This window comes from Nomascus leucogenys, chromosome 3 (genome assembly GCF_006542625.1).
Source record: "Nomascus leucogenys isolate Asia chromosome 3, Asia_NLE_v1, whole genome shotgun sequence".
NCBI classification, from domain to species: Eukaryota; Metazoa; Chordata; class Mammalia; order Primates; family Hylobatidae; genus Nomascus; species Nomascus leucogenys.
Window position 1 is genome coordinate 95,728,788 of NC_044383.1, and position 19,277 is coordinate 95,748,064.

The following is a 19,277-nucleotide window of genomic DNA, read 5'->3' on the forward strand; positions in this document are numbered from 1 at the left end:
AGTAGAGAGGGGGTTTCACCAAGTTGGCCAGACTGGTCTCAAACTCCTGACCTTAGGTGACCCGCCTGCCTTGGCCTACTAAAGTGCTGGGATTACAGGTATGAGCCACCATGCTCAGCTGTAATCATTAATTTTTAATTTTGGAAAAAAATTGATTTCCACTACAGATCTGAGTAATTAGAATATATGTGTTGGCAAATTTCAAATTTGGTCATTTTTTTAAAGTAACCTTGGAGTTTGTTTATGAATGAGTTGATTTTTAGCAACATATTCTGTTGTTGATTTGTTAGTATGGAAAGCCTAAATGAGGAAAACCAAAATAGCCTATAATGCTGTTACCTAGAAAACATTAAAATGTAGCATATGAAAAAAAGCCAATAGCACAGAAAGCTAGCATTTTCACCCCTCCCCATGCCACCATCATCAGCTTCCTCTGCAAAGGAAGCCAGCTTCAGCAATCTGTGTGTGTCCTTCCAGAAAAAATATTCGAATCCATGACAACTCTATATATTATATTAAATAATAATATACATTTAATACATACACACACGCATATATACAGTCCTTGGAGTTTTGAAACATGTTTATTCTTGGCAGGAAGTGCCTTGCTAAATCAAAGCAACCCACTGAACAGGGAGGATAAGAGAGTAGACGTAGATATTTGACCATAACAGAGTTTTGAGGAGTGTTAACAAGTGCTTTTAGGTAACTGTGAATCCAGTTTCCTTTGAAACTCAGCCATTTAAAGAAATTTGACTTGGCAAAACATACTTCATTTTTTTAAATGTCTTCTCCAAATTCACATTTTTCCAAGTTCTTCAAATGTTCTCCATTATTTTATAATATACATCTCAGTTCTTATGAGGTAGACAATTCACAAGCTTGGTTGGGGATACATTTTTCCTCAGAACTTGATGACTTACATGTATTAGTTTAAGCTTTCAATCATAAACAAACATGGTACTGGGTACTCTGAGTGGGTGAAGTAGTTTTCCATCCTTGAGATAAGGAAGTGGTTAGGGTGGGGCATATCAGAAAAATGGATGGAAAAATTTTGTGGCTCACCTTATAAAGGAAGGAAATTCTGGCCTGATGTGGTGGCTCATGTCTGTAATCCCAGCACTTTGGGAGGCCGAGATGGGCAGATCACTTGAGGCCAGGAGTTCGAGACTAGCCTAGCCAACATGGTGAAACCCCATCTCTACTAAAAATGCAAACATTAGCCGGGTGTGGTGGCGGGCACCTGTAGTCCCAGCTATTTGGGAGGCTGAGGCAGGAGAATCGCTTCAACCTAGGAGGTGGAAGTTGCAGTGAGCCGAGATTGTGCCATGGCACTCCAGCCTGGGTGACAGGGTGAGACTCCATCTCAAAAAAAAAAAAAAAACGGAAATTCTGATGCATGCTACAATGAGGATGAACCTTGCGGACATTATTGCTAAGCGAAATATGCCAGTCACAAAAGCACAAATATGCTATGACTCAACTTATATGAGGTACCTAGAGTAGCCAAATTCAGAGAGACAGAAAGGATGGTGGTTGCCAGGGGACAAGAGGAAAGAATAGGTAATTATTGATTATCGGGTACGGGGTTTTTGTTTTACAAGATGAAGAGTTCTAGTGGTGGATGGTGGTGATAGCTGCACAGCAACGCGAATATACCTAATGCCATTGAACTGTACCTTTGAAAATGGTATAGTGACAAATTTTATGTTTAACACAACAAAAACGACAGTTTTGTGACTCAAGTCCTTCTCATTTCTTATCTATATGCTTCACCCCAACAATGAGGTCTTGTGGGAAAGAAGCATGAATGTCAGTAGGCAAAGCAAACCCATATCAGGTACACCCCACACTCTGGGCACACTTGAAGAGGCTGGTGTCAGCCCGCCAGTGTCTTGAAGTCGGGGTCCTCAGGATGCTCCAGCCCCTCCCAAGTCTATGCCTGGTAGGCTTCTAGCCTCTTCTAGATCATCTGCAGTGACAGGGAACTTACTCCTCCAGCTACCCCCTGTCTCCATCATGGAGATGTGCAATCTTGGCTCACTGCAACCTCTACCTCCTGTGTTCAAGTGATGCTCCTGCTTCAGCCTCCCAAGTAGCTGGGATTACAGGCACATGGCACCACACCTGACTAATTTTTGTATTTTTAGTAGAGACGGTTTCACCATGTTGCCCAGGCTGGTCTTGAACTCCTGACTTCCAGTGATCTGCCTGCCTTGGCTTCCCAGAGTGTTGGGATTACAGGTGTGAGCCACTGCTCCCCAGCCCACTGACGTGTTTTGTCAGCAGAGGTGGGTGTTTTAGAAACATCCTCAAAATACCTCGTGTGTGCCTGATACTAAACAAATTGTTACAAGGGATTCCAAGATGAAGCAAACCACAGAAACTCAATTGCTGCTGGCAGGCCTCAGGGCTAGACTTTGGCCATAACAAGGCCCAGTGCTTGCCATGCCTCACCCCAGGCTGGTTCTCTTGAAGAATCCCTGGGGTAATCTGCTGCTCTTCCACCCAGTGCCATCCATCATGGTTCAGGTTTGAATGATGGTGACAGAACAGCCCAGTGGAAGGCGGTGCTGCTTATTGGGCAGAACTGGGCCAATAATCTTAGTCTGCAGCTCTTATGCCAGCCAGGGTCTTGGAGAAGAAACTGGCCAATGGTACCCACTCACGCTGCATTTTGACACAAGCATAGCTGACTCAGGCAGGCAGGGGTAGGTTGCAGAGCAAGTTTTAGGAAATAAATTGCTCCGAGAGCCCAGAGAAGGCTGAGCCCATGGAAGCCACACCGGCTGCTTCATATGCTGCTTCCAGAAGGCTGAGTGCACAGGGTGCAAGACCAAAGCTCACCTGGAGAGAGGGGCTGCTGGGAGCCTGAGAACCTCCCTGCACCCCTCCCTCACTGGCCACTCACTGCTTCCTGTCTGCCCCTCCTCAGACATGTTCCCTGTCCCATGTCCCCTGCAGGCACTCTGCCTGCACCCTTCTCCCTCTCCCTGCTTCCAGCCTCTCTCCCCTTGAGCTGCTCTTTCAGCTCAATCTCTTGAGGCCTCAGTAGAGCCCTGAGAGAAGGAAGCAATAGAACTTATCTGGCCTCTGGAGACGCTCAAGGAGAGTCCTACCTTTCCCACCTCTTTGATGTTATACAGACTCACCATAGACTCCTCCTGCTGGCCGGGTAAAACATCATGTTGGCTCAGAGGGCATGGCAGAGGGCCACTGTGGTCTAGTTGTGCATTTCTGTGGGTTTGGGATCCTATATCTGCAGAGGCTGTGGTGGCATTACTGTGAGAAGTGTTTGCCCTGCATAAGAGCTGTTGGATGCCCTGTTGGCACACCCATGTCTGGGCACTGATGCCCAGGATAGTAAAGACTGAGTTGCTGTGGCTGGCTCGGAGCACTGGGCCCAGAAGAGGTCACTGGCCACACCTTGCTGAACTCCAGTAGGGTCTTTTGACTTCTCATGGCTGCAGGCTTTCATTACAGTCAAACCAGGAAGTGCTTCCTTTGTCATGACCAAACCCACGTAGCCTTGCCCTTTCACCAGGAGGTCAAGGTCCGGGGGGTAGAATCTTGAGTTCTCCTTGCCTTGTGTCAGCAACTAAACCATGGCTGTCCTGGTGCTTGCTCTCCAGAGACTGGGTGGGGCAAGAAGGGTAACGGGCAGGTCATCCTGCCCTCACCCCACCCACTAATGCAGCCCCTTGAGGAGGGCCCTAGAGTGTGAGTGGGAGACACTGAGTTCCTGCCCCTCACTGCCCGTCCACTGCTCATTAAATCCAGCGTGAGCAGAGGTTTCCATCTGCTGCTTCATTGCCCGTATCTTGATCATATCCTGCCAAGCTGATATAGTTGATGACTTTTTAAAAAGCTCAACTATCTTTAGATTACTATATGCATTTTATTTTTACATATATTTACATAATTATTTTAATTATATACATTTTATGATTATATTGTAGTAGAAAATACACTCATAATCTTAGTGCTCATTGATAACCATTATTATTATTATTATTATTAAGAGATAGGTCACCCAGGCTGGAGTGCAGTGGCCTGATCATAGCTCACTGCAGGGCTCAAGTGCCCCTCCCACCTCAGCCTCCGGAAGCTGGGACTACAGGCACACACCACCATGCCCAGCTAGTTTCTGTATTTTTTTTTTGTAAAGATGGGGTCTCACTTTGTTGGCCAGGCTGATCTCAAACTCCTGGCCTCAAGCAATCCCTCCTTGGCCTCCCAAAGTGCTGGGATTACAGATGTGAGCAACAGCGCCTAGCCTCCACTATTATTATTTTGACATATTTTCTTCCAAACTTTATTTATAACATTTTTCTATTCATGCACTTTGATATAGGTTGGCTGTGTCCCCACCCAAATCTCACCTTGAACTGTAACTCCCACAATTCCCACATGTTGTGGGAAGAACCCAGTGGGAGGTGATTGAATCATGGGAGTGGGTCTTTACTGCGCTGTTCTTACCATAGTGAATGAGTCTCACAAGATTTAATGGTTTTAAAAACAGGAGTTTCCCCTGCACAAGCTCTCTTTCTTTGCTGCCATCCATGTAAGATGTGACTTGCTCCTCCTTGCCTTCCACCATGATTGTGAGGCCTCCCCAGCCATGTTGAACTATAAGTCCATTAAACCTCTTTCTTTTGTAAATTGCCCATTCTCAGGTATGTCTTTTTCAGCAGCATGAAAATGGACTAATACACACTTTTTTTTTTTTTTTTACAAAATAAGATTATTCTGCATGACCTTTTTTTATAGCATGCTTTTTTGTTCACTTGGCAATATGTTATAAAGATCCTTCCTCATCAATAAACATATGTCCATTTATGGTGGCCATTCAGTATTTCGTCATGTCTATGAGCCAGATGGATTCAACTCATTTCCATTGTTAGGCATTTTAGGTCATTTCCATTTTTCTTTTCTATTAGAAAAAATATAAAGAATATCTGTTTACATATATTTTCGTGAATAACTTTTATTCCCTAAATTCCTAGAAGAGGAGCTACGAGGTCAAAAGTCACAAGCATGTAAAATGTTGTCATAAATACTGTCAGCTTGCCTCCAAAATAGCATCCTGTCTCCCTTCCCCAGCTGCAGCGAGTGAGCCACTGTCCTCACTCCTCCATCAGGGCTCGTCTTACTGCTATTTGCCATCTCTGCTAGTTTACCTCAATAACTTACCTTGGCCAAGCCCATGGTGGGCTTTCCCTGGAGGTCAGTGGAGCACTGGGGTTGCAATGATAGGACAGTGCCCTGGGCCTTCCAGGACAAGCAAATCAGAGCCAGGAGGATCCCCCAGGCTCAAAGGACAGGCTGGCTTCAATGGCAGATGGCCAGGGAGCTAGAGATGGCCTGACCCCAGAAGTGTCACAGATAAAACTCACATTACAGTGTAGGCTGGGTCTTAGACTTGGCCCCATAAACTTTCTCACCCTCCCATCCCTGCAGATAGATACACACACACACACACATGCACTCATTGATGCACAGAGGGACAAACACACTCGCATAGATATGCAGGTCCTAGTTGGGTAGGTCTGTCCTACCTTCCAAATATTGGCTTCCATTTCTCTCCAGAACCTAAATCTAAGCCTGCCTTGGAAGGTTGGGCTGTTCCTTAATTGCCACCTATTCAAAAACTATGCCCAGTCTCCTGGAGAAAGGGAATGAGTGGAATTGCCTAGAGAATGAGCTGTGTGGCCCTTAGACCAGAGCAAGAGAAGCCCCTGCCAGATACCCCATATACCAGAGGGCCCCTCTCTGGCCTTTTTCCAGCCATGATCTTCCTCACAAGGTAAGAAATCCCCTGGGCCACAGGGACATATCCACTCAGAGCCCTGGCCTTCATTTTAGACCATGCTCTAAGTACCTGGGACCTGGAATTCCCTGAGTCCCTGGCCTGAATGGGCCTCCTTCATGGATCACCTTCCTCAGAGTGAGAGTGGACCTCATCCCTAGTGTGCACACCCCTGGCCTGGAAGTGGCCAAGGGGCGACTGGGCGTGTGGATGGAGTTTGGACATGCAGGCTAGGATGTCCACTGACAGGCATGTGAAGACCTCACAGCATGACGTGAGGCCAGAGCTGGGAAGAGAAGGGGGTCACACTGTAAACTATAGGTTGGGGACCAGTCCCCCCCCAGGTCACCACACTTCAGCATAGAACTGAGAGTAGTCGGCCGGGTGACTCTCACGCCTGTAATCCCAGCACTTTGGGAGGCTGAGGCAGCTGGATCACCTGAGGTCAGAAGTTTGAGACCAGCCTGGCCAACATGGTGAAACCCCATCTCTACTAAAAATACAAAAATTAGCTGGGTGTGGTGGTGCACCCTTGTAATCCCAGCTATTTGGGAGGCTGAGGTGGAAGAATTGCTTGAACTTGGGAGGCGAAGGCTGCAGTGAGCTGAGATCATACCACTGCACTCCAGCCTGGGCGACAGAGCAAGACCCCATCTAAAAAAAAAAAAAAAACTCAGAGTAGTCCACGAATAATAAATTCAAATCTGGCTTTCCAGGTCATTTTTCAGGTCTGTTTTTCAAGGTGGGAGAATTAAACATTTCATTCTGATAGTTTGTTAGTTTGATTTATAACCTTTCAATGTTTCGACACATGCTATGTGGGCTTCCATTGTCCTCGTGTCCCTACAAACGTTCAAAGCTGACCTGAAAGAGAGGCTTGCAAGACTAGAGCCCATGTTGGATATAGAGGAGAAACAAAAGTGGGTCTGTGAGCCAAGGCAAAGAGTGCCTGGGGCCCTGGCATGATGAGGCTGCACTGCTGGAGTGGCTGTGAATAATGAATGCCTCTTTCCTTTCAGATCACTTTCAGGAAAAATCACCTTGAGGCCTACCTCCTTTCCCTGGGTTGTGATGTGATGGCAAGAGAATGCAGCAACTTTGAGACCTACTCCATGTGCTATGAGCATGTGTTGCATCGTGCTAGGCAGAGGCTCAGCCAGAAAGAGCAAGTAGGTTCCCAGAGAGAGGAGAACTGCAGTGGGGAATGGGCGTGGGCAAGGAGGCTCAGGAGGCATTCAGAAGAGAAAAGTAAAGCTGAGGGGGTTGGGATACATACAGTGGTTCTTATGCCAGAACTGAGAGTGAATGGTACCCTCAAATCTCTCTACTCATTGGCTCAGTCATTCTCTTGGGCTCTGGTGTTCTCAGTTGCACACTAGGTTATGTGCTTGGGAGGTGTCCGGTGGGGAATACAAAAGGTGAGCAACAAAGGGGCTGGCCCTCCAGGGGAAAGTGCGTAGCTGTCCTTTCCACCCTCGGCAAACACAAGGCACCATGTGCTGTTCCTGGTCTGGGAAAGAAGCCAGGATCCTTGAGTAAACTCTCTCTTCAGGAAGCATGTCATGGGTCAGTCTCACTGGAGACTTCCTTAAAATATGAGCCCACTGGTGGGATGGAAGAGTCAGTCCTCCTGCCCTGGGCTGCCCACTATTGTGAAGGTAGATTGAATCAGAGGTTTAGTGTGGTTTTAGTTTATACCTTAGAAAAGTTCAAAAATCTAAACCACTAGCCAAAACACCAAATGAAGCATTAAAATGATGAACAATGAGCCTTGGAGCCACCCCCCTTTTGGCCTATCCCCATTACTCAGTTCTTGGCATCAGTGTGGGTACCTGGAAGTCAATGTTGTCTTTTGAGGCTGTGTTAGGCATCCTGAAGTCCAGTGGGGCAACTCACACAGTCTCAGCTCCAGGCACAGCCTAAGGTTCTCAAAATGGGGCTCCATTAACACAAATAGGAGGTGTTTGGAATGTGCTGTACTGACTTGAGCCATGGTTGGAAGACTAAATGTTTGAGTTTTGTTGTGTACTGCTTTCTCCTGCCCAGGAATTATATGCTACACAAAGAGGCCAGGGTCCACCTGAAGACAGTGCTGGCCAGGTAGGTCACTTCCTATTAAAAGTTTCTCTTCTCCGTTTCTCACATCCACTCTCTCAGGGTTAGCCAGCTATGGGATGCCTTAGAGTCATTTGCTTGTGTCACCCATAGAAGTCCCGTCAGTGAAGGTCCACTGCAGGAACACCAAGGAGTGTGCTTTCACTTTTGGTGAGCAACCCTCCTTAGGGTGCATTTTTTTTCTTGAGTTTTTTGGTCGCTTTTGTTATTTTGTACTGGTTTTGTTTTGTTCTGTTTTTGTTGTTACTTTGGGGAGTTTTGTTGTTGTTGCTTGTTTTCTTTTGATGCCAGTTAAGGTGCATTCCAGGTCAGACGTGGTGACTCACGCCTGTAATCCCAGCACTTTGGGAGGCCAAGGTGGGTAGATCACCTGAGGTCAGAAGTTCCAGACCAACCTGACCAACATGGAGAAACCCTGTCTGTACTAAAAATACAAAATTAGCCAAGTGTGGTGGCGCACGCCTGTAATCCCAGCTACTCGGGAGGCTGAGGCAGGAGCATTGCCTGAACCCAGGAGGTGGAGGTTGCAGTGGGCCAAGATCGCTCCAGCCTGGGCAACAAGGGCAAAACTCTGTCTCAAAATAAATAAATAAATAAAATAAAATGCATTCCAAAAAAGAAAAGGGATGTTTGGGCTGAGGTGTCAAGGGGAGGCCAGTTTGGAAATGGAGGCCAAGACAGTTGAAGTATTTTTCTCTAACTGAAAAGGGCCTATGTAGTGGCTTTTCTGGGGTCACTTATTCACCAGTCAGTGCCTGGCACTGTTCTGGGACCTTTGAATTGTCCTTAAATTCTTCTGCCCACATTTATGCAGCAGAATGTTCACTCTCTTCTTTAGGTTTAAAATAGCAGTGAAATTCAATACTGATCTATAAGAAACTATTTTGTAGTAGCAGTTTGAAACTCCTAAACACACACACACACTTTCTCATGCTTCTGGATTGCAGAGCTCAGTCATGATATGAGCATGGAAATCACCGCTCTAAGAGCCCAACTCACAGACTGGGAAGAGGTGAATCTGAATCTCAAGAAGTAGATTAGAAAAGAAGTCCAAGAAGAATACGAAGCATTAGTCCGAGCTTTGTTTGAGACCTGTTTACACATAAAAGTAAGTGTCCCGTGTTGAACGTCTGGGCCACCCACTGGGGAGCCGAGTGTAACAGATTCCCATGGTGGCTGCACACCCAGGGATCGATGACAGAATGATGGGCTTTGTGGTAACAAGAGATTCTTAGGCCCAAGAATTTTCTAGCTCTAAGCTTTCACTGCAGAAAGAGAGTCAGCAATGGGTTGTCATTAACCACGACAGACACTGAATTTGGGGATAATATAGAAGTCTTTTTTTTACCCTCTGTTGACAGTTGCCATTGTCACTGTCTGATTGCTGTTGGGAGGAGAGAGTGTTCTGCTCCCCCCAATCCCCCACCTCCCCAGTTTCTACCACCATTTTATCTGTTAGTGTGACTTTCCAGACTACAGTGCCTGGGCCAGGCCAGACCTTATGTAGGTAGCAGCAGGTGCCTCTGGAGAACTCCCTGGACACATTCAGAATTTGAATCAGCTTCCACAATTTTTTCCAACCCTCAAAATGCCTGCCAGCCTCACTCTCACATTCAATGTCAGCAAAGACCCATTGCAGAAGCGATGGGGCGCGCGTGCACCCGCAGCACTGTGGAAGCCAATCGCTTTCATCTGATGTTTGAGCAGCCATAAGATAGATGCCCCATGCCTAAAATGGGCCATCAGGGAGACTGGTCCAGCTGACTCACTGGTGTGAATTTCAGTACAACCTACCACCTGCAAGTCCACAGCTTCCCCCAACCCTGTCCCCTTCCCTGCTATTGGATACACCCCAAAGCCAGCCCCATTTGGGTCCTTGCGTCTCTCCCCAGGATTGCAGAGTGGCCCTGAGGGTTGCTAGGTTAACAGGAGCTTCCACCAGTACTCACCTTGGCCTGGTCATTCCAGCGAGAATTTCCTCTTACTTGCAGTGTAAATGCTTACACATATTAAGGGATCAAACCCAAAATGTATTAGGTCTGGTGCTGCAGGAGAAGGATGGGCAGACAGTGACAGCTGGAATTTGCTAAGCCATCTTTCAGGTGTGAGATTGTTGAGAAATGTCTTAAGTTCCTTTTAGCTTCTGCCAGATTCCCAGTTAAAAAGTAGATTCTCTCTGTTTCCCAGGCTGAAGTAGTTCCACCAAGCCTCCTACAGCAGGGAATCCCTGTTATATTCCAGGGTCCCACGAAGTGCTAAAGCTTCTGTTGTGTGGCCAGAGCCAGGCTTCCCTCCATGGCTCCCAGCTGGGCAACCTCCTCCTGCCTTCCTCTCCAGGGAAGTGGTTTAGAAGTGAGAGGACACCCCTACCCTACCTCTCACCCCAGAGACACTGGGTGTCTTAGTCTGCTCAGGCTGCCATAACAAAATATGATAGGCTGCACAGCTTAAACAACAGAAAGTGTATTTCTCACAGTTCTGGAAGCCAGAAGTCTGAGATCAGGGTGCCAGCGTGGTCTGCTTCTGGCTGAGGGCATGCTTCCTGGCTTGCAGGTGGCTGCCTTCTCACTGTCCTCACATGGAAGAGAGGGAAAAAAAGGTCTCTTTCTCTCCCTCTTCCTATAAGGCCACAGTTTATTGCAATAGAGCCTCACCCTTATGTCCTCATTTTAATCTTAATTACCTCTTAAAGATCCTATCTCTAGATGCTGTCACATTGCTGGTTAGGGTTTCAACATATGAATCTGAGGAAGACACGATTCAGTCCATAGCACTGGGTCTTCAGTTGTACTTACCATTGATCAAGCTGTTTCCTCACAAGCCATTTAGCCAGAAGCCATTCAGAACGGAATATTTCCTAATGAGGTTTCTGCTAGATCCTAAATAGGAAGGCAGCCAGCCTGACTCCCTCCTCCACTTTATCTATATTTAACAGAGCTCCTCAGGAGTGGCTCATCTGCAGTGTCTTGTCTGGTCACATTCTGCTGTGAGTCAACTAGCAGCAAAAATCTTTGGTTCAGCTTCCCAAGTAACTCTTACCAGGGGCAGTTTGGTCAGCAGGTTTTCTACCTGTGTGACCTTCCACTGTCCTCCTGGCTCAGCTTGCCTTGGTGTTGACAAGGAAGGCACAATCTAAGATGTGCTGGTGTCCAGATGATGAAGCCCTGTGAATAAAAGACAGCACTCAGGGGGCCGCTAAGTGTGACTTCCTTATAGTACATGTCAGAATAATTGTCTGAGTAGGTGATATCTTAATGTGAAATTACTTACAAAAGTTAAGTTGTAGAAGGCAAAATGGCTTTTCTTCAACTGCCCTTCACACTACCCAAATCCATTTTACTTCCTTGACTTGATTCTGCAATTTGCAGGAGAAGCTGGATGAGAATCAGCTTAATTTGATCCAGAAAGTGTGTGAGCTCATCGGTGAAGTGAGAACAGAAGGGATTGACAATATGAAGGACCTAAAGAAAAAATGGGGCTCTGCCAGCCCTGATGAAGGAATGAAAGAAAACCCAGCCAAAGTATGTGATTTCATTTAGCAATGTGATATCAGCATTTCATCCTAGCATCTGACTCCACCATTCACCCTGTTAGCATTCCAGCCTGATTTCTCTGAGAAAGCATTGCATCAGGCATTGTAAAGAGGGCACAGGGACGTACTGCACAATTGTGTCATCTTCTGGAATGCATGTTTCTGATGTTAGGGTTTGTGCCCTTCCTATGAAAATGTTGGGGGCAGCCTTTCCTGAAAATGAGACTTCTTAGCAGGAACAGCTGTGGGCCTTGGAGCAGGACAACTGCAGCCTGGCCACCCTGGTGTGCAAAGTGAGGAGCCTGGGCTGCTGGAGGCTGGCTGTGCAGCAGGCACACTTCCAGGCCCAGCTAAGCAGGGCAGAGAAGGTGAGCTCTGGTGGGGGAGGCCCAGACAGTCCCCAGGATGGCTGATCCCAAGCCTCCATGGCTGCAGCTGCCATGGTGTCACTGTAGCTGTGAGTGGCACTGGTCTCAGGTGGCAGGGCCAACCATCCTGAAGGACCTGACAGTTGGCGATTTTTCCTGGGAACAGGCCATGTGAGAACTTCAGGAGAAATAGAAAGGGGGCAGAAGCAAAAGGGGCAAGAAAGAACAGATCAGAGAATTCAGCATAAGGGAGGGCAGTGAAAAGATGGAGGAAAAGCTTCACCAAGGGCTTGAGGCTGCTTTGTCAAAATACTGCATATCTTTGGGTTTCATACATGATTATCTGAGGAAAATGAAGTCACAAAATAATAAGTGAGAAATCTGCTTTAAGGCAAATTGAATCCAAAGCGCATATTGATAGCTATTTGGAAACTTTCACGTCCTGTTTCTGAAAGTATTTACTCTGATATGTTACCCTCTTCTGAATTAAAATCATGGAAGCAGGCTGGACATGGTGGCTCATGCCTGTAATCCCAGCACTTTGAGAGACCAAGGTGGGCAGATCACCTGAGGTCAGGAGTTTGAGAGCAGCCTGGCCAACATGATGAAACCCAATCTCTACTAAAAATACAAAAAAATTAGCCGGGTGTGGTGGCGGGCACCTGTAGTCTCAGCTACTCAGGAGGCTGAGGCAGAAGAATTGCTTGAACCTGGGAGGTAAAGGTTGCAGTGAGCCAAGATTGTACCACTGTACTCCAGGCTGGGTTGACAGAGAAAGACTCCATCTCTAAATAAATAAACAATAAAATAAAATAAAATCATGGAAGCAGTGACTAGCAGGAGCTCCCTTTTACCAGAAGTTTGAAAGAAGAATGGATGGGAAAGTGGTTTAGATACTGCTTTTGAAACTAAAAATCTGGAAAGGAAACCTATTTCCTATCTTACTGTGTTTGGGATGTTTACAGGAATCTATTCAAAGTAAAAAAGAGTATTTGCGCATCAAGCTGATGGCAGAGCGAGAAATGGGTTTATTTCGTCAGCAGGTCCTGGCTCTCAGGCAGGCCCTGGCCAGGGCACAGGCCGACAGCGCGAGGATATGGAAGCAGCAGGACAGCCAGATATCCAAGCCTCAGAGCCTCTTCCTTGTTCCCTTTGCAGTTAACTCTGCAAAGCTGAACGTGGCCACCACACTTGGTGCTGTGGCTGCCAGGAGCAGTCACCAGAGCACCACAGCCTGAAGCCACACAGATGGCACATCCAGGAAAAGATGGCCTGGACTTGGGCTTCCCTTCTCCTCCCTCCTCTCCAGCCCGGAAACCAAGGGTGGTGGCCAAAAGGCTATTGTTCTTACTCATATGCGGCTGAGAAAATATTACTCATAAGCAAGATCATTATCACATACGTGTGTGTGTGTGTGTGTGTGTGTGTGTGTGTGTCCATTTCTTTGAGGATCTTTTTGCTAGAGGCTGTCCTGGGATCCTGTGATCTAGGCCTCTGCCTTGAACACAGGCTTTCATGGGGCAAGCAGCACACTTTCAGTTGACAACAATCCTTGGCAAGTAGAGTGTGGTCCAGCTTTGCAGTATTATCCCCCACGCGAGACTCTGTCCTGTCCCAATGATCCATACTGTGTCTCACTTCCAGAAGTTACTGCTGTGCGATAGGGGCTGGCACCAAAATAAAGGCATTCTAAGCCTAAGCATTTCCTTACTGTGCCAACCTTCTGGGCATGAATGAAGCAGGGCGACTCTAGGTTTAGAGTGAGAACAGCCGAGTTGAAGTAACAGCCTGGGAAAGCTAGGCATATTTAAAGCATGAAATTTAATTTGTTCATCTTGGACCCTAATTCCTCCATGATTCTGCATCAGATGAGTTAACTATGTAAAGTACATTATAAACTGTAAAGTCATCATACAGGTATGAATAATAATATTAAGTATTGACCATCTAGTACTTAGGATAATACTTATTAGAAAAACTTTGGAACAGAACCAAATTATTTCTACCCTTATCCTTCTTTAACTATCTAGAATCTGACTTCCCCAGATTTTTGGAAGTGAAAACAGAGCCTAAATCAGAACCTCCTATCTTCGCTCATTGTGTGTATGGCATGGCTCCGTCTCCTTGGTGTTAAATGCTTCCACGGCTACCTCCTGACAAAGGCTCCACGACAATGTAAATGTTGTTTGTGCTAGATATGATTATCTGGTTAGTAAGCTGATACATATTATCAAATCTGGGTATTAAAAGACCAAATTATTTGCCCTGGTACTGCTGTACAGTGGCGTGATTGCGTGCCTGGCTTTTGGTGTCTGTTCTGCTTCCCTCTGACTGTCACTGCAGGGCTCACAGTGTAAATGCCAGGCTAGGCTAGATCCTGGTGCTCTTGCTGGCACAGGACAGAATCATTGGGCAGCATTTTCTAGAGCCTAGGAATACACCATGTAGTTGTGTCCCTGAGCCCCAAAGGAGGGGATGGTTATTATGCTGTCCAACCTCTCCCCACTTCTGCTGGGAAGAAAGGCTCCCTGCCTCCTCCTTTCTTTTGGTGTTTTCCTGCCACAGGCTCAACTGCTGAAGGAGTTAGAACATAGAGTGACCCAGGAAGCTCTCACCCAGCAGCAGCTGCATTTCATGAAAACATCCAGGATGGAGAAGCTCTTGGAAGATGTGGGGCAAAAAGAACAGCAACTGCAGCTCCTTAGCAAGGAGGCTGAGAAGGCTTCTAAGCTGGGCCAACTGCAGCAGAAAAAAATGAAGAGGGACCTCCACCAGGTAAACCTCAGTAAGAGGGAGTGTCCAACCAGAGTGCACCTGGTGCCCCAGTGAGGGCTGCTGCATCCTTCCCCTGCGTGCCCATGCCTCTCTCCTGTCCCCCACAGCAGTGTTTCTCAACCTCTGTCACTTATAGGCAGCCCAGGAGAATGGCAGCCTCTCTCCCCACAGTGTCTCCCCATACCACAGGTATTGCTGGGCAGGCCATGGTGGCTTGGCTGCCTCAGGGCTCGGAATCTCAGGACCCCTGTAACCTACTGGAAAACCCTGTTTCTACCCAGCTCTTATCTTTGAACTAGGAATCTTTTAGAAAATTCCAAGAAGTAACCTGGAAAAGCAGCAAGTGTTAATGGAGGCTATGACAAGATTTTATTCAAGTGTTTCAGGAACTGCAGAGACAAAAATGAAAGGCAAAAGTGGTTTGCAGATCCAATGTATTTTGTTAACTATACCTAACAACAAAGAAATAGAAGAGAATACTAGAATGTAGATGTGGATTAATACGTTTTAACAAAGCAGAAAACAATGTAATTCAATAAAAAAGGAAAAAGTAATTTCCAAAGCAGGCGCCTCACACATATCCACTGAATGAGCAAATCACTGAATTCATTCATCAGAGATAGAAGGAGATGGAAATTGAAAGATAAATTATTGGTCAAGTGTTTTTTTTTTTTTCTTTTTTTTGAGACAGAGTCTCATCTGTCACCCAGACTGGAGTGCAGTGGTGTAATCTTGGCTCACTGCAACCTCTACCTCCCAGATTCAAGCAATTCTCCCACCTCAGCCTCCTTTGTAGCTGGGGCTACAGGCATGAGCCACGAGCCACTATGCCCAGCTAATTTTTGTATTTTTAGTAGAGACGGGGTTTTACCACGTTGGCCAGGCTGGTCTCGAACTCCTGACCTCAGGTGATCCGCCTGCCTTGGCCTCCCAAAGTGCTGGGATTATAGGCGTGAGCCACCGCGCCCAGCCCCTGGTCAAGTAAGTGTTCAAGGAAGAGATCAATAAGGAGAATTCTATCCATAAAAATGACAAAAAAAGATTAAAATTTGAATTGAGTAAAAGCTAAAGAAAATATTTATATAGAAACGGGTAGAGAAAATGAGTAGCTTTAGAACAAAAATTAGAATTTCATATTTATTGCCTGAAAAGTAAACAAAAATATGAACCTATAAGAAAACTTTGGCATCCTAATTTTGTTACAAATTATGCTTTTCTAAAAGCCACCACAAAAACAGAGAAGTTCATAGATTCATTTCTTAAAGGTTTTCTCTAGTTAATTATTTGTTTCATGGCAGAGATTCTAGAGGTGGTCAAAACAAATATTTTGAGGTTTCTCTCAACAAATGTGCACTTTATCATATGTATGTATAAGCCATTGGCCCTTTGTAGAGTACACCTCCAGCTCTCCTGACAGCTCAAGTGTCCCTGCGCCTACCTACTCTAAACAGCAATCCTCAGCCAGCAAGACCCGAGCCCCTCACCCTCATCCCCGGCCCCTTCCAGCCAGAAGTGGCTTCTTTAATCTATCTCTGGCCTCTGACTCCATGGGCAGATATTCACTGTCTGACCTCGGAGAGCCTCAGTGTCCTAACCTGTTGCCTGCACCTGGTTGAGGTCATTTATTGCAGGGGTTTCCAACTCCCGGGCTGTGGACTGGCAGGGGTCCATAGCCTGTGAAACTGGGCTGCACAGCAGAAGATGAGCAGCAGACAGCATAACTGCCTGAGCTCCGCCTCCTGTCAGACCAATGCTCCTTAGATTCTCATAGGAGCACAAACCCTATTGTGAACTGCACATGTGAGGGATCTAGGTTGCCTGCTCCTTATGAGAATCTAGCTAGTGCCTGATGATCTGAGGTAGAACAGCTTCATCTTGAAACCATTTGCCCCCACCCCGTGGAAAAACTGTCTTCCATGAAACCAATACCTGGTGCCAAAAAGGTTGGGGACCAGTGATTTAGAACACAGGCCCTGGAGTGGAACTGAGTGGTTCATACCGCCGGCCCTCCAGCGGTGTGGCTTTGGGCAAGGTCTGTGGCCTCCCTATGCTTTGGTTTCTTCATCATTACAATGGAAACAATGTACTCATTTCACTGAATTTGGGGGATGATTAAATTAGGAAATTAGGTAATTCAAATAAAGCCCTTAAAACCAGGCCTCAAACAGGCATGCCTGTAGTCCCAGCTGCTTGGGAGGCTGAGGCAGGAGGATCTCTTGAGCCCAGGAGTTCAAGCCAGCAGTAAACTAAGATTATGCCACTGTACTCCAGCCTGGGTGAAAGAGTAAGACCCTGTCTCTAAAAAATAAAAAAAAGTAAAAAATTAACAAAAATAAACAGGCCAGGCGCGGTGGCTCACTCCTGTAATCCCAGCACTTTGGGAGGCCAAGGTGGGAGGATTGCTTGGGCAACATGGTGAAACCCTGTTTCTACAAAAAATACAAAAATTAGCCAGGGGTGGTGGTGTGCATCTGTGGTCCCAGCTACTCGGAGGGCTGAGGTGGGAGGATCACTTGAACCTGGTTGCAGTGAGCCGAGATTGTGCCAATGCACTCCAGCCTGCGTGACAGAGTGAGAGTTTGTCTCAAAACAACAGCAAAATCACGGTGTGATACATAGCTCTCAGTAAATTTTGGCTGTTGATATTTTTGTTGGGAATGTGAAGGTAGACAGCCTTGGAAACAGGTAGGTAGACCTGGACTCAAATCCTGGCTGTGTGGCCTTGGGCAAGTCACTTCACCAGCCTCTGTGACATTGGGGTGAGTGACCTAACACAATGAGGTCCTGAGGAAGCACGCTTTCTTGCTGGTATTTCTCAGGTTTCCTAGTGCCAGACTGGCTCAGGAAATCTTGATATGTTTCCTTGGCACCAGCCTATAGGGAATGAGGATCCTACACAAATCCCTACAGTATGGAGAGGGACTTTGGACCTAGTTTATATTAGGAAGTTTTCCTAACTCTGGAGCTCTGGTAATCTTCTGAAATTTAAACTATGCTTGGGAGCCCCCCGACATAAGGAAGAGCCCACTTTAATGTTTAGGGCAATACTATGCAAGGGCCTTCTGGCCGGGTATGTATAGGCAGAGTGGGATGTACAACACACGTGGCTGAATGCTTGAGATTAGCACGTGTATTCACTTCCTAGGGTTGCCTTAATAAACTATCACAAACTGGGTGGCTTAATAGAATAAAAACGCATTCCTTCACAGCTCGGGAGGCCAGAAGCCTGAAACTAATGTGCTGGCAAGGCTGGTTCCTTTTGGAGGCTCTGAGGAAGAATCTGTTCCATGTCTCTTCTTAGTCACATTTTGGTCTCTGGCATTCCTCGGCTTGTAGTTACCTCACTCCAATCCTGCCTCTGTCATCACGGAGCCTTCTTCCTGTGTGCTCCTCTGACTGTCTGTATCCTCATCCTATCTTCTTTATAAGGACAACAGTCATTAGATTCAGGGCTCACCCTAAATCCAGTATGACCTCATCCTAACAAGTCCATCTATGAAGACCCTATTTCCCAATAAGGTCACATTCTGAGGTTCCAGGTAGACATGAAATTTGGGGGGTACTTTCAAACCACTACAGTACGTATTAGTTTTCCACAAGTAAAAACAATTAGGAGATTATAAATTGAAAAAGCACACCTGTGATCTGTGCAGATGAGATGATACACTTTGGACCCGGGCACTGTCTGGCTGGGGAGTGTGGGCTAGCTGTGCTGGGGGAGAGCCATACAAGCCAATACAAAGGTTGCTTCTGGAGATGGGCTTGTCAGAACAGGGCATTCCTGGCAGATGCTGAGCTGAGAGCAGAGATCTAGGACAGAGATCAAGTCTTTCCTCTGTTTGAAACTGTCCAGGGGCTCTGACAAGTCCTCATTGTAGATGCAGTGGCTGGGCCTCCAAGGCCCTGTGTGCACTGGGCCCTCACTCCCCTCTTCCTCTACCTATCTGATGAAATAAACATGAATGATATAACCTTGTGAATAAGTTCCTAGCTATTATAAGGTATAAGGGATTCCACGGACTGTTCCTTTTTGGTTAAGTTCTTGGTCTTCCTGAAGTTCTTGATTCTCAGAAGGCTGAGCTGAGCCTAATCAGGCCAGAGCCAGTTCTCTTTGCAGGGTAGCCTGGGACACCCATTCTTCCTAGGAACCCCCTGTGAACCGAGGAAATGAAAGTGAGCACAAAGCATCTCTGCTTCTCATTTTCCCCTCAGATGAGAAGCTGGCTTGCCCAGGAGCGCAGTGTGAAGCTGGATGCTCTCCAGCGTGTAGAGGAGCGGCAGAGTCAGCTTCACGATGCCCAGCGGTCAGCTGTCCCCACGGGTCATCAGGCGGTAAGGATACCCCCTGCTCTGGCTAGAAAACCCTCCCAGTCTCTGGGGTCTGAACTGAGGAGGGGCTCAGGGGCTCAGGGAGGACTGAGTCAATAACTATCCAGTGGTTATTGAGTGGGTCCTCCACAATGTTTGTTGAATGACACATAAATGGATAAACCGTAATTCTGATTTACAGTCAAAACTTCCTACTTTAGCACCTTGGAGTACTGACATACAACACTAAAAGGTTTCAGTCATAAAAAACTGGTCTTGGCTGGACACAGTGGCTCACAACTGTAATCCCAGCACTTTGGGAGGCCGAGGTGGGCGGATCACGAGGTCGGGAGATTGCAACTATCCTGGC

The 19,277-nt window shown here is 46.7% G+C and overlaps 1 protein-coding gene across 1 annotated transcript in view; it reads left to right on the top strand.

Annotated features, from left to right (window-relative positions):
• The window catches only part of LOC100601315 (coiled-coil domain-containing protein 162-like), a 47,942-nt gene that overhangs the window by 22,296 nt on the left and 6,369 nt on the right, over positions 1 to 19,277 (top strand). Inside the window, 8 exon segments of the mRNA XM_012505884.2 lie at positions 6,829 to 6,978; positions 7,856 to 7,913; positions 8,872 to 9,032; positions 11,293 to 11,445; positions 11,693 to 11,824; positions 12,790 to 12,937; positions 14,385 to 14,599; positions 18,812 to 18,920. Of these exon segments, the coding sequence (XP_012361338.2) occupies positions 6,829 to 6,978; positions 7,856 to 7,913; positions 8,872 to 9,032; positions 11,293 to 11,445; positions 11,693 to 11,824; positions 12,790 to 12,937; positions 14,385 to 14,599; positions 18,812 to 18,920 (1,126 nt within the window).